Genomic DNA, 15,039 nt, shown 5'->3' with positions numbered 1-15,039 from the left:
TTTTTAAGAGAAAAGCTTCAGTTCATGATAGTTTGTTGAGTATGTACAAGACGCTAGCTTATACCCTGCAAAATAATAAATAAATAAATAAATGCAAAGTAAGTAAAAACAAGGGAGCCAAAGTCCACAGAAGTTACATGCCCCAAAGTACAGACTCAAAACAGAAGTTGAGTAATTGCCCTTGGGAAATGTAGTCTGGGACATAGTTAATGTGCTTCTACAAAAGCTCTCAGAGAGAAATATTTTCATTTTTTTCTTTAGATTCATCATTGTAGTTAATGACTAGGAGTTGCCGACTGTGTTAAACATGAAGGACAGGACTTTCTACCATGTCTACTCCATTATCCTTTCTCCAAGAAGAATTTCACACTGATGGTAGTGCATCCTCTTTTAGAAGTCATGAGTAATGGAAAACGTACCAGTTGCTCCTTGGATGTTTCATTTCCCTATTAATGAACTGTAAAACAATTTTCTCTGACCACAGAGGAAGATTATTCCTTGTATAGCAGAGTGATCAAGAGCCTTAGTTTCCGATGGGATGAATTCAAATTTTATCCTTTTTTCTCTCCCACTTATTAGCTATGTGACTTTTTTTTGCTATGTAACTTTGAACAAGTCACTGAACAGCTTCAAACTGGAGCTGTATAACCTACTTACAAGTTTATTTTGAGTATTAAAGTTGTTCATCGTTGTGAGAACATTAATGTCGAGTAAATGCATTCTAATCATCTTCCTTACAGTACTAGATTTCATGTTTATTACAATTAGGGGAATTTACATCATTTGAAAACAAAACAAAAGCAACACTGTCAAAATGACCACCAAACATTTATACATGATTATAACATAAAATAATCTCTGAATAGTGATTGCTGAAGTGTTTTTTTTTTCCTTTTCATATTCTTTTTCCTTTTGTTTCCGGGATGTAATGTCTTGTTGGCCAAAGAATGTAAGTGATTTGGAGAAAATACACAACATCTACTTCTCCGTGTGCGGTGAAATCTTAAGGACCAGAAAAAGAAATGCCGGTTTTTTTTTTTTTTTTTCTGCAGGTGTCTCTTTTTTCTTAGTGGTGTTCATTTCCATAACAATGACCTCCTACCCTTTATTTCCCCTTTTTGAGGAGGACAATGAAGATCTGAAATGCCAGCTGCAGTTCGTGAAGGAAGAAGCTGCTTTGATGCGAAAGAAAATGGCCAAGATTGATAAAGAAAAGGACAGATTCGAACACGAGCTGCAGAAGTACAGATCTTTTTACGGCGATCTGGACAGCCCTCTGCCCAAAGGGGAGGCCGGGGGACCTCCCAGCACCAGAGAGGCCGAGCTCAAACTACGGCTGAGGTTGGTGGAGGAAGAAGCCAACATCCTGGGCCGGAAAATCGTGGAACTGGAGGTGGAGAACCGAGGGCTGAAGGCCGAGCTGGACGACCTGCGGGGCGATGACTTCAACGGCTCGGCCAACCCTCTGATGAGGGAGCAGAGCGAGTCGCTGTCGGAGCTGCGGCAGCACCTGCAGCTGGTGGAGGACGAGACAGAGCTGCTGCGCCGGAACGTGGCCGACCTGGAGGAGCAGAACAAGCGCATCACGGCCGAGCTGAACAAGTACAAGTACAAGTCCGGCAGCCACGACAGCGCGCGGCACCACGACAACAGCGCCAAGAGCGAGGCGCTGCAGGAGGAGCTGAAGGCGGCGCGCCTGCAGATCAACGAGCTCAGCGGCAAGGTCATGCAGCTGCAGTACGAGAACCGCGTGCTCATGTCCAACATGCAGCGCTACGACCTGGCCTCGCACCTGGGCATCCGCGGCAGCCCCCGCGACAGCGACGCCGAGAGCGACGCGGGCAAGAAGGAGAGCGACGACGACTCCCGCCCGCCGCACCGCAAGCGCGAGGGGCCCATCGGGGGCGAGAGCGACTCGGAGGAGGTGCGCAACATCCGCTGCCTCACCCCTACCCGCTCCTTCTACCCCGCGCCCGGCGCCTGGCCCAAGAGCTTCTCCGATCGGCAGCAGATGAAGGACATCCGCTCCGAGGCCGAACGCCTGGGCAAAACCATCGACCGGCTCATCGCCGACACGAGCACCATCATCACCGAGGCGCGCATCTACGTGGCCAACGGGGACCTGTTCGGACTGATGGAGGAGGAGGACGACGGCAGCCGCATCCGCGAGCACGAGCTGCTCTACCGGATCAACGCGCAGATGAAGGCCTTCCGCAAGGAGCTGCAGACCTTCATCGACCGCCTCGAGGTGCCCAAGTCCGCCGACGAGCGCGGCCCCGAGGAGCCCATATCCGTGAGTCAGGTACAGTTCTGCCTTTTGCGCGCCACGGCGATGGCGAGGCTGGCCCGCGGAGCTGCAGTCCCTCGGGGGGCGTCTCCACGTCTGGAGTTCCCATCCCCGCCCTAGGGAAGGGCCTCCCTCCCCGTCCCCCTCCGGACCCTCAGCCTTGCTGGGGATCCAAGCGCCCCGCTAGGGCTTCTGTGTTCTTTCCACCACAATCCTTCACACCAGAATACTTCACACCTGAGTGTGTGTGTGTCTGTCTGTCTGTCTGTCTGTGTTGGGTTTCCCAACGCCCCTGCAACCACTCATTTCTACCTCTCTCCCCCTTATTTCTTTTAAGGACAAAAAAAAATTGAACCCCTCAACCCTCTGTTTTTCTATGCAAAGATTAAGGGATTTATCTCTTTTTTTCATTGTATGTTATTATCTTAAGAAATCTACTTTTGCAGATTGGCCTGTCCCCCTCTCCGCCCCCCCCCCAAAAAAAAGTCTTTAATAGCAATCTTCAAGTGTGTTCACTTGAGATTTTTGAGCCAAGATCCAAATTGAGCTTCAGCTGTACTAAATAAAGAAACACGACCAACGGATACTTACTGAAAAATGTAGACAATAGTATCAAAGAGACATGATCTGTGCGTAAATCTATATCAAAAACACACAACATGCAAGCTACCTCTCTTCCTTAAGTTAAAGTAACAAGAGAAAAGTCACTGACCGTTCTGTAGTGGAAAATCTCATGACTGGTAAAAGAGTGTCACACCATAACTTTTTAAGAAAACACCAACCCACAGACTTAGTAATAGTGCATTTCAGACCAGGGGAAATCACCATTTTTCCTCCATCCTGACCTGTAGAGGCACACCGGATGAATGGAACTGGGCCACTCACCAGGTATGGTGGCCTCTGAAAGACTGTTTACCAAAATTCATCAACATTTATGAAACAAAAGGCAAGGCTGTCTTTTGTGGCAAGCCTGGTGTCTAACCCAATGGAGAACCCACTGAAGTACAACAGCTTGCATGGCTTTTAAGACACGCAAGACTAATATTTTGGCACTGGGGTTTAACCTCAGGACCTTGCACTCTCGCTTGGCTTTTTGGCTGGCACTGTACCACATGAGCCACGCCTCCACTCCTGGCTTTTTGCTGGCTAACTGGAAATAAGAGTCCCCATGACTTGTCTGCCCCGGGCTGGCTTGAAACAATGATCTTCAGATCTCAGTTTCCTGAGTAGGTGGAATTACAGACGTGAGCCATGGGCGACTGGCAAAACATTTATACTTAAGATTCAGTTTATGCACAGAAGCATGACATTAGACTACCTGTCTTTTAGACTCACAACTAGCAAAACTGCTAGCTCATTGCTTATTTATCTTGCATGTTGCTCTGCTTTGCTATGAAAAGAAAAAGTTTTATGATGGAACATATTGGATTTTGAAATGTTGAAGTTTTTCTATTATAGTAAATGATTGCAGTTTTCTTATTAGTATTCTGAGCATGTGTGTGTGTGTGTTTTAATTATGCCCTCAAGGGGAAAAAATAAAAATCAGAATGGATGAACTGTGTACTAGATTCAGATTTTTGTTAATAAAGGCTTCAGGGAATAATCCTGATTTTAAATTAAATAAATAGATTAGGTGATGTGAATATGTGTCAAAAATTATTATTAATTAACTCTTCTCTTTGTCTTTGCATTTACCTTCCCAGATGTTCCAGCCTATCATTTTGCTTATTCTCATTCTTGTATTATTTTCATCGCTTTCGTACACAACAATATTTAAACTTGTCTTCCTTTTTACGCTGTTTTTTGTACTGTAAATCTTTCATCATTTACCATTCATTGTAGTGTTTTCAGTTTGTTTTATTTTGTTCATCCTTCAAGACCAGAAGTAAAAGAAGTATAATTTCTGTAGTAATCAATGCTTTAAAAACACTGAAGACTGCTTATTTCTGTAAAAAAAAAAAGTCACAACTCATCTTACCACAACCAAATTTAATAAGAAGCCTGAGCATGAAAATATTTCAGGTAGGAAAATGTGACTGTCTTTGTTATGTATTTTAATTTTTGCTTCTTTCTTTAAATCTTCGTTTGCACTTGTATTAATAAATACTTGCAGACTATTAATGAATAGTTTATACCTTTCCTTTATAAATCTAGATATATGTATCTTTGCTATTCATGATATAGATTTATACATTACCAACAAGATAAGTTTAACATCCAATGGTTATCTGTCAAAAATACATGAATAAATGCAATGTGGCCCTCATGGAAGCCAACCAAAATGTTCTCTCTGTTCTCTCTGTAGACGTGTGTTTAGAAGCCTGAGTGTGGATCAGGCTTTAAATCATGCTATTTTAGTTAACCAGCTTCTCATCAAGCCAGCTCTTTCTGCATTTACTTACTATGTGATGCAGTTTATTATATGGCGTTCTATCCTCCTTAATAGTCTGCCCCTCAGAACTGCCTTCAGAGCAAGAAAAATGCTAGAAATGTGGTTCTTAAAACATCTCAAGCAGAGAAAACAGTAGTCTCTAGAATTTCTTGAAATCATAGGCCAAACCAGAAGCCTAGTTTTAGAGGGAGTTACTTCTCTGTCATCTCACAACTGAAGCAGCCTGAGCAGATACTATATATATCTAAAGCTCTTCTGTCTGTCTTGTTGGTATTTTACCCAGCAGAAACATGGAATCACCTGTGCCACTCAAGATTGAGAAATCACAGCACTGTAGTCATATGCTTGTGATTCTCAGATGTTTTGGTTAGCACATATCAAAAAATCGGTAATAAAGAAGTATCTTGGGCTCAGCAAAAACCATAGTACATAGAAGACATTTGCTTTTTCACTAAAGTTGGTATTGGAGCCAAGTACTGGTGCTTTACACCTCTAATCCTTGTTACTTGAGAGTCTGAGAGTGTTAGGATCAAATTTCAAGGACATCTCAGGAAGAAAAAAGTTCAGAAGATTCCTTCTTAATGAAGAACTTGATGCTGTGGCTTTAATATAGGTGGAGTTTAATATAGGTGAATTGCATGTACCAAGGCAGGAGGGAGGAAAGACCTCATCTCAAAATAGGAACAAAAGCCAACTGCTTGTGGCTCATGTATGTAATCCAAATTAATCAGGAGGCTGAGTTCTGAGGATCAGACTCAGAGCCAGGTTCAGCAGTGAAGTCTATGGGACTCTTATCTCCAGTTAACCACCAAAAGCTGGAAGTGGGGCTGTGGCTCAAGTGGTAGAGCATGAGCCTTGAGCAAAAACTCAGGGACAGCACCCAGTTCCTGAGTTCAAGACCCAGGACTGGCACACACACACACACACACACACACACACACACACACACACACACACACACACACTTGCTCACACGCACATGCACACACACACACCAAAAACCTAAAGCAAGACCGGAGGCTCAGCTGTAAGCATACCTGCTCAATAAGCATGAGAACCTGAGTTCTAAGTTCAAACCCCAGTACCAGCAAAATATAAAGACAACCACCACAACAAAGCAATGGAGCAAATAATGATCTTTTTGTTTGTTTGTTAGTTTTGTGTTTTGGCCTTGGGGCTTGAACTCTGGGCCTGGGCACTGTCACTGAGCTCTTCAGCTCAAGGCAAGTGTTCTGCCACTTGAACCACAGCACCACTTTAGTTTTTCTAGCGGTTCATTGGAGATAAGAGTCTCACAGACTTTTCTGCCTGGGCTGGCTTTGAACCACAATCCTTAGATCTCAGCCTCCTGAGTAGCTAGGATTATAGGTGTGAGCCACCGGTCCCCTGTTGTAATGGTCTTTTGAATTCCAGAAATGTAATATGCAGAACACTGATACATATATAGCCTTATCTTTCTTACAAATCCATTTCTCTTTGAGAATTAGTTTTAAAAAATTCATAGCAGTTGAAAAATGAGAGTGTTAGTATCAAACATAGTGTTTGTTTATCTTGGTTTGGAGTATGCCCCAAGCCTTTAGCTTGGGATGTGTTTGCTTTTTCTTTTCTTTTTTTCCTTGTTGGTAGTTATGGGGTTTGAACTCAGGGTTTTTATAATAGATGGCAATCTACTATTTGAGCCATGCCTCCTTATTCTTGTTACTTTTAAGATAGAGTCTTGCTTTTGTACACAAGCTGACCTGAACTGCAAGTCTCTTATTTGTGTTTTCTGTTGTAACTGAAAAGACATGTGTTCACCACCATACTCAGCATTTTAGGTTAGGATGGAGTCTTGCAAACTATTTTGCTAGGGCTGATCTGAAAGCAGTCTTCCTAATCTTAACTTCTTCTGTAGTGAGTATGCCAGGTGTACATGGCAGAAGCTAGTTACTAGCTGAGATAGATAGCAGTCTTAAGTTTTCTGCTAAGGCTGGTCTTGAAACATGGTCCTTCAAATTTCCATCTCCTAAGTAGGTAGGATTACAGCAGAGCCACTATTTGATCATCACTTGTCTAGGTTTGAGTAGATCAGAATAATAAGAGAAAGGAAAGACAAGATGGAGAGTTGTGAATACAGGGTCAGGCACACTCAGAGGTACAGGTGTCGGGGCATAATGAATTAAAGCCTGATGAGGATCCAATATTCTATTACAATAACTTGCATAGGCATTCTTCACAGAGACCCAAATATGTACCAGAGTGATACACTTTAGCATGACCTATGGCCTAGTAAGGAAGAAGCAGTGTGTAGACTAATCAAACACCAGCCTCATCGTCAGATCTTCTTGAAAGTCAGCTCTTGTCATCCTGACAACAGATGTGCTAACCTTACTTGTGAGTTCTAAGGCATTGATGTTATAGAATTTAAGGAGAATTTTAAAACCTCATCCAGACCTACAAATGGAGAACCGTATACAATACTTGGGAGGAGAATGTAGGCTGCGCGCATCTGACCTGACGGCTGCTCGCAGACTTAGGAGGCCTCTGACAGCTCCAAATTTCGTGAGGCAACATGTGTTCCATTCAATTGTAAGGAAGGGTTTGTTCCTACAACTTGGTCCTGTCCATTTATCCATTGAGTAGCCAATTTCCTACATGTACAGACTCTGTCTGTCTGTCTGTCTCTGTCTCTGTCTCTCTCTGTCTCTGTCTCTGTCTCTGTTTCTGTCTCTGTCTCTCTCTGTCTCTCTGTCTCTGACTGTCTCTGTCTCTGTGGCCCCCCCCCCCCCCGTCTCTGTCTCTCTCTCTCTCTCCTACTGTGGTCTATAAAAATACATGCTTGCAGGTCAGGGTGCTCAGACCTGCCTGTACCTCTGGAACGTGCTGGAGCCCAGTGGGTAAAAGGTCATTTCAGCAAACTGTCAATAGGCATGAAATAACCTTTTCCCTGACTAATTGCCCTCTGTTCCTTGAGTCTGTCCTGTGGGCCCTCAGCAGCTACGATACAACTCTCATACCACAAAACCTCGAACTGAGAATGTAACAGGCTGTGTCCAAGACATCCAAAGAGAAATCTAGCCTTTCTTTCCCCTCTCTCCCCATTGACTCTGTTGTTTGTATTGCTTTTGTTTTATTTAGCTAGTTTTAAAAGAACACTCGGGTAGCTTTAATTCATCAAGAAAGCAAAAAAAAAAATCAAAAACAAAACAAACCAAAAACCCTTTGAAGCTATGGTGATTTAAACACCACGCTGGAAATAAACTCACAAAAAAGCAAATCTTATTATAGAAAACTCTCTTGCATTGCACATTATTGGGCATAGGAAACATGTCTTTGTTAAATTAGCCTGGATTTAAGAAAAAAGGGAGGGATTCTGTTGGTTATTTTTAAGTGTAAAATACTGAAACTTTTAACAAAAAGGAAAATTCAAAGCTGAGCCTGGAATGTGTATTGGCTTAAATTCCCCAGTCTTCAATTTTATGGCAAAGTGGGGTGTGATTATTTAAGCAGCTGCCAGCAAAGTTTGGAATGTCAGCTTGGTAGCTTAGTCTTCACTCCAAATATCCACAGAAACCGGTAGAGGATAGTGTTACAATGTAAGAAAAGTTTACGTAAGTAAGTAAGTAAAGTAAGAAAAGTTTACTAAAGTAACAGGATTTGGTATAATTTTTTTAAGTATACATGGAAACTTAGCTGTTTTACCTTCAGTTATAGCACAGTTTGAATCTGCTTGGAATTTTGATCTGGTTTATCATAGATGGGGTAATTGCATATACATTTTGATAACAACTTAATATTTTATGACTATATCTTCATATTCTCATTAGCCTACTTGTAGCGTTTCAGAGAGTAACTTTTTTTTCTTTTTTTTTTTTAAATTTTATTTTATTTTTTTTGTGAATATACTGTACAGAGGGGTTACAATTACATGGGCAGGATAATGCATACATTTCTTATCAAGCATTGCAGCCTCCTCCTTTGTTTACCCTTCACATCCCTTCCCAGCCTCCTTCCCCCCCCCCTCAATCCTCCCCCCCCCACCAACGTTGTAAAGCTCGTTTTCGACATGACAACTTGTACTTCTCAGAGAGTAACTCTTGCAAAGTAAGAATGCTTGGTGGCCTAAGCATGAGAGGGAACACTTAGCAGTTCCTTAAGGAACACTACAGTAGCATCCCAGATGCTGCTGCATCTCAGATACTTCCGAGCTGTGCTTTTGGGTTACTCAGTGAGGGGAAGGGGAAGTAGAGGTGGCTTTTATTTTTATTCCATGGTGAATGCTCTGAAAGTATGCAGAATCATAGACTCTCTAAAGGTTCTTTGCCTGTTACTGAACAAATATCTATGAGTCCATGTTCTACCTATTCAAAGCAGTGTTTATTTATTAGCAGTTCTAATCTGTAGCTGAGATGTGGATAATTTTTTAGACACTTCAAGGTTACCTTTTCAGAGAAGTCCTGTTAAAATCCGCTGGAACAAAAGAATACAAGTAGCAAATTTTGAAATAAAAAAATACCTAGCAATCAGCACCAGGCTGTGTTGTCCTGAAGGGCCCTAATTTTTTTTATATATCTCAGACATTTATGTTTAGTAAATTTAAATCTGTAGTCTCAATTATCTAGTTTCATGAACAAGTATAAACGGTTTTTAGTTCATAGCTGTCCGTGTTTTCTTGTAGCTGTGTTTCAAAGTAGAGACCAAACCCAACATATGAAAAAGACATACGCTTTCGTGACATTCAAAAATTCACTATAAGAATATATAATCTCTTTATTCTTTTAAGCTTTTTTAAGCATTTGTTCAGCCTTTTCAAAATCGGTCATATAGTTTTATTGACTTATGCCTTAGCACTTTTTTGCAATGTTGTCTAACCCAAATTCCTCTCTAGACATTTAAAACTTAGATCAGAAATGTTGCTTTTTTATTTTCCATATTATTTTATATTAGATATACAAGGAGAGGAATTTCAGTCAATTTCTCCTCATCTTCTACTCTCCTTTGTTCCCACTTCCAACAATTTCAACAGGTTTCATTGTTCTATATTCATAGATATATACAGTTTATGTTGATTGTACTCATCCTCTTTCAATTTTCTCTTTTTAAAATTGTTTCCTTCAAATTATTAGCATAGTTGATAGAATATACTAATTAGTATTCATTGCAGCTTTGTACCTCTCTTTTTTTGTACCCTTATCTCTCAATCTTTTATTGTAAACTCACAAATAAACACCACATTCTTTTCATTTGAGTTTCAAGTGTCTAAAAATCTAGCACCCACTCTTACTGGCTCTCATTTGGATCTTCCCTCCCTTTTCCCACTCTGTGCCCTATAAATGAAACAGATACATTTCCCAAACTCCCATCAAAGCCTACCTATATAAACTTTTCCCTTCCAGTCCTTTCTATGTGCTGGCTTTTTGTTGTTGTTGTTGTTGTTTTGGTATGTGGGGGTGTGAAGGGGTGATGGGAGGGGGGCGCCAGGTATGAGTAGCCAGTAATTGACTTCTAAATCACTGTCATTTTAATATACAACTAGTGGAAATATACTGATCTCACCCAGTTTTGATAACGCTAACATTGGTACAAGATATAGGATCAGTAACTCTCTAGAGGATTATAAATTTAATCCTTGTGTCCTTCACATCCTGTATACTAAATGGCCTCTCCACTATGCTTTACTGCTAGAATTTCTAGCAGCGAGAAATGACTCAGGGTCGCCCTCTTGTGGTAGACAGGCATTCACAAGACTGGTAACTGAATAAAGAGCAAACCATTTAACTGTCCTTTTATTATTTTTTAAAATTTGATTGTCATCGTCATCAACAATCCTTAGCTTATGAATCTGTAAAGAATATAATGAGAAGCTAAAATATCTTTGAAAAATATACGTAAGGTCTCTCTAGTTTTAAATAACCCATATTTCTCAAATATGTTACTGTTTTATTCAGAATCTGGACTCATACATTATAAGAAAGGACTGTTCAAAACTGTTCTTTTGGAATACTTCTGCCATCTGGAAATGGCTGTACATAAGCCCCATGACAGATCTGCTTTGTGAAAATATCTGTTGACATGTCATCAGCCCTCAAAATAGAAGAAAGAGCCAGAACCCCATGATTCTCAGGAAAAACATCCAGCACTTAGAAAATAGTGCATTTGCTGACACATAATAATCTAAATTTGAAACTTCCAAGGATAGTAAATACTCTGGGTGTACCTCATAATTTTATCCCCGAAGACAGAGCCTCAGATGTGTCAAAACTATATTTTATGAACATGCTGTTGAAATTCTATTCGAGGACCTAGAACAAAGAAAAATGAAAATTAAAAAAAGCCTATATCTTTACCGCTGTTCAGCCTGATTCAAAAAGCTCAACATGGGGAAAGTTGCAGTTTTCATATTTATCTAAAATATAAATCTCTGGGTGGTTGCAATGTGCAACTAGGGCAAAAGGTTACACTAAACAGATATACCAGATGAGGCCCTCCAAAATTGTTGACAACTTTTTTCCAAAGTCTTGGCTACATCGGCTATGTGTGATCACTAATGCAGCAGACTGTATTTCAGGGAAACTTTAAAGATTATCAGTCTATTTCAGGACGAGGATTATGTCTTGAAATCCTCATCATCTAACCTAGGTTAACCTAGGTTACCACTCTTAAAAGTTTGTTCAATGGAATGTTAGTTGAAATGCTCAAGATTTTCTTTAGAAATTCAAGATAATTTAAGATTGAAGAATTCTGCTGCACCATTGAGAATCATCTATCTTTAAAGGCTGGGCATCCTTTTAGGATTTGTTACTACAATAGCTTCGTCACCCATAATAGCTTCTTAACTTGAATGCGAATAAAAACATAGTTTTTCAAAAGTCATTCTCTTTTCGAATAGTTTTTTCCATCTTTTTTTAGATAAAAATAGAAACATAGTATCTCTTTTACTGTTAAATATGATTAAATGGTACCTAAGGGATAAATTTTTAAAATGATATAAGAAGTTAGAAGCCATTTGGTCTTATAGTAGACAGGGTTATTATAGTATAAAAAATATTATGTGACTGTTTTGTAATGTTTCAGGATCATTCAACAAACAAACGAAATCTTTTAATTCTGCCTAAGGCCATGTGCTTTATCTCCTGACCTTTGTTCAACTGCTGTTAGAATTGTTTTTTCTTTGTGTTTTGACCCAGAATTTAGACTAGCAAAAAGCATAAACCTCTCTAAATAATAATCAAAACAAATATTCTGCTGCCTGACTCTTAGTCATCCTTGAAAGATAAGAGTATTGTACCTCTCAACTTGGACATAAAAGAAAACTGAATTCAAAATTTAACAAAACCAGGAATCAGTCTCTCACTTTTCTCTCTCAGCTAACAGTCCTAACCATAGGTTTGCTTCCTTTCCCTTGAACTGCTAGGAATTTTAAACTTTAAGACATCCTATCAGGAATGAGAAGACCTAGATTCTATTCTTGGCCTTACTAGTAAGTGGCTTTGTGACCTTGAACAGATGACTTAACATTAGGGCCTCTTCTCTCACTGTAAAATGAGAAGGTTAGCTAAATGATTTCAGTGGCTCTTTCTGGCTCTAAAATTCTTCAAGTCTGAAAACACCTGCTAGTGATATTTATGTTTCAAAATCCCTTTTTCATCCTCTCCAAAATGTCCTAGTTGGTGGCTCACTATAAATCTTTTCAAATCATTTATATTAGTTCTGCAGCTGCTGTATTTCTACATCTATTTGTCATTAAGCATTATGATATACATTTCTGTACCTATCTGTTATACATTGAAATTGGATTAGGATGTCTTCAGGTATTAAAGTTGTGATTCTTTCCAAAACATAAAGTCCTCAAATACAAAATGCATTTTGTATTTAAGTGTTCAAATGGTTTAGAAATAACATATCATGCAGCAAATCCAACTAAACTTTTCAGCCATTCTAACACCTGAAAATGTCAGGCAGTTCAAGATGTCTGATTATCACTGTAGAGCTGAGCACACTCTCGTTAGTCTTCACAATCCATTTTTCTTCTTCCTTCCTTCCATCTTTCTTCTCCTTCTTTCTATCTTTGTTTCTCTTTTACTTCCTTCCTTCCTTTCTCTCTTTTCTTTCTTTGTTTCAATTTCCTGCTTTCCTCCCTTCCTTCCTTCCTCCCTTCCTTCCTCTTTTCCTCTCTTCCTCCCTCATTTTGATAGTACTAGGATTTGGACTCAAGCTCCGTCCTAGCCCACTTTGCTTTAGTTCTTTTCAGATAGACTCTTGTGCTTTTTGCTTCGGTTGGCCTCTGATAGTGATCTCCAGACAAGCTACCTGCAACCCCCCTGATCTGAGATTACAGATGTGTACCATTACCCTACCACTATCCTTGACTCAGCCTACTCAGGGTTTTTTCCCCCTAAAGTTTTCTCAAAAGTTTGTTTTAATGGAAATGATCAAAAGTTGTGTTGAACAGTGGCCTTTGTGCCATCTCACCTAATTGACTTACCTAATGTCTTCTGGATATGAAACCATGCCAGAGAAAATATGCATAGCATAAACATACTTTCTTGACAAAGTTATTCTAGATAAGTGGCAAACTTGATCAAAATCTTTTGGTAAATTTTGACTCCACATACAATTTAAGAATTGTTTGTGGAAATACTGAGGATGTACAGGAAAAAGGACATTGGAATAAGTACTGCTGTGTGACAGTCTGAAGTATAGGGTTTGGAATGGGAAACTATAAAAATGATGTTATTTGATAGTTCTGACAGATGTTTAAGTAATTCTGTTCTTCACCCTCATGCTCAGAATCTTCTGTTTTCATGAGTATAAGCAAAGAGGGACAAACATTTACTGTGTCCTTGTCACTATATGTTTCCATTCAAGAAAGAAACACAATTACTTGTTTAAGGAAGAAACAGAGACCCCCAAAATCAGGTAGATAAGGGGTGGCAGTAGGGCACTGTGACAAAAACTTTAGAGTTCCCAATTTGGGAAAGTAGCTCCAAGCCTTAATCTTCCACCTCCATATGGATGATTTTCTATGAACTTTGGCAAGTTATTTTAACTCTCTAAGCCATGATTATAAGATCAAGCTCCTAATACCTACTTTTGCTGGAGGTGGGGACAGAAAAGCCTGAGATAAAGTTCTACTTGAAGTACTTAGAACAAGGTCTTGCAGAAAGCTATTATCCATTACTAATTGCTATTTTATTGTAAACATTATGTTGTTATTGCTGTTGAAATGTTGATGCCAAGCTCTTCAAACTCAGGACAGAATTTCAGTTATCCTGCCCATATGAGTACTACTATGAATTAATATTTTCACTACTTATGAAATATTACCTGGAAGTGAGCAAAAGTAATGTGAACATATGTCCTGCTTCAAACACCATACTAAAGAAGCTCTTCAACTTGAGGACCTGATCACTTAAACTATAATGTGTTTTATTTGCTTCATTAGACATAAATTGCTGTAGAGACTTTTTTTCCACTAAATTGAACCAAACATGGTCTCCATTGTCTAGTACACAGAAAAACACACAAAGGAATAACACACTTAGAAATATTACCAGAAAGGCAACATTTCTGGATGTAAGAGAGGCCTATGTGAAATGACTTAAAAACTTTTCTATACACTTGAGTTGCTTTGTTTTCTAATTTGGGCTAAAAATAAGTACCTGGATCTATCTCACTATGATTTTCCTTGATAGGAAGCATTTCCCCCACTAAAAAGCCTTGAATATTATTGGAGCTACACAATGCTGCCATCATATCACAGAGAGCTACAAGACTGGTCTAATATATATCCCAGTTCTATTTTATTTAAAGACACAATTTCCATAGATTTTACAAGCTTTCTGGAATATGGACGTGTGTATACATTTACATGTGTGTATACACATACATACATATGTGCAGTTACTAACTGTTTTCCTGTCACATTCAGACCCTGAGCTCTAAAGTCACTGAGGACTATATCCTGATAGTAACTGAGAAGGGGGAAAAGAGAGAAATACAAAGCAAGGCATAGTTCTTGCCCATAAGAAATGAGTTTACTTTTCCTAATAAAAGGAAATCTAAAATTGGCCATTGTCATCGTGCGATGTTAACAAGCAGCTCTTTTGGCAAGTTTGAAGATGCTGAGCTCCATTATAAAAGTTAAAAATGTCCTGGACCTGGAGTTGTTTACCCCAGAGTACAAGCTGCTCTAAAGTTACAGAGCTGTGGTTGGAAGCAGTGGCTTGAAGGCCGCCTCCAAGTAACTGACGTCACAGAAGTCTCAGCTGCTGTGGTGACATTGAGCAAGCAGCTCTGCCTGTAAAAGCAGCGTGCATTTCTAAGGGACTTGTCTTTACCACTCCGTGGAGCCCTTGGACCTTTGCTGCATTCCATTTTC

The 15,039-nt window shown here is 39.7% G+C and overlaps 1 protein-coding gene across 1 annotated transcript in view; it reads left to right on the top strand.

Moving 5' to 3' along the window:
* Positions 1–4,207, top strand: part of Soga3 (SOGA family member 3) — a 34,522-nt gene extending 30,315 nt beyond the window's left edge. The window contains exons 5-6 of the mRNA XM_042701427.1: positions 1,124–2,302; positions 3,991–4,207. Coding sequence (XP_042557361.1) covers positions 1,124–2,302; positions 3,991–4,101 — 1,290 coding nt within the window. The 3' untranslated portion in view covers positions 4,102–4,207. The remainder of the gene's footprint in view (positions 1–1,123; positions 2,303–3,990) is intronic.
* The last annotated feature ends 10,832 nt before the right edge of the window (positions 4,208–15,039 follow it).

This window comes from Dipodomys spectabilis, unplaced genomic scaffold (assembly GCF_019054845.1).
Source record: "Dipodomys spectabilis isolate Male_0828 unplaced genomic scaffold, ASM1905484v1 ptg000001l, whole genome shotgun sequence".
Taxonomy (NCBI): domain Eukaryota; kingdom Metazoa; phylum Chordata; class Mammalia; order Rodentia; family Heteromyidae; genus Dipodomys; species Dipodomys spectabilis.
This window is presented reverse-complemented; position numbering and strand designations above follow the sequence as displayed.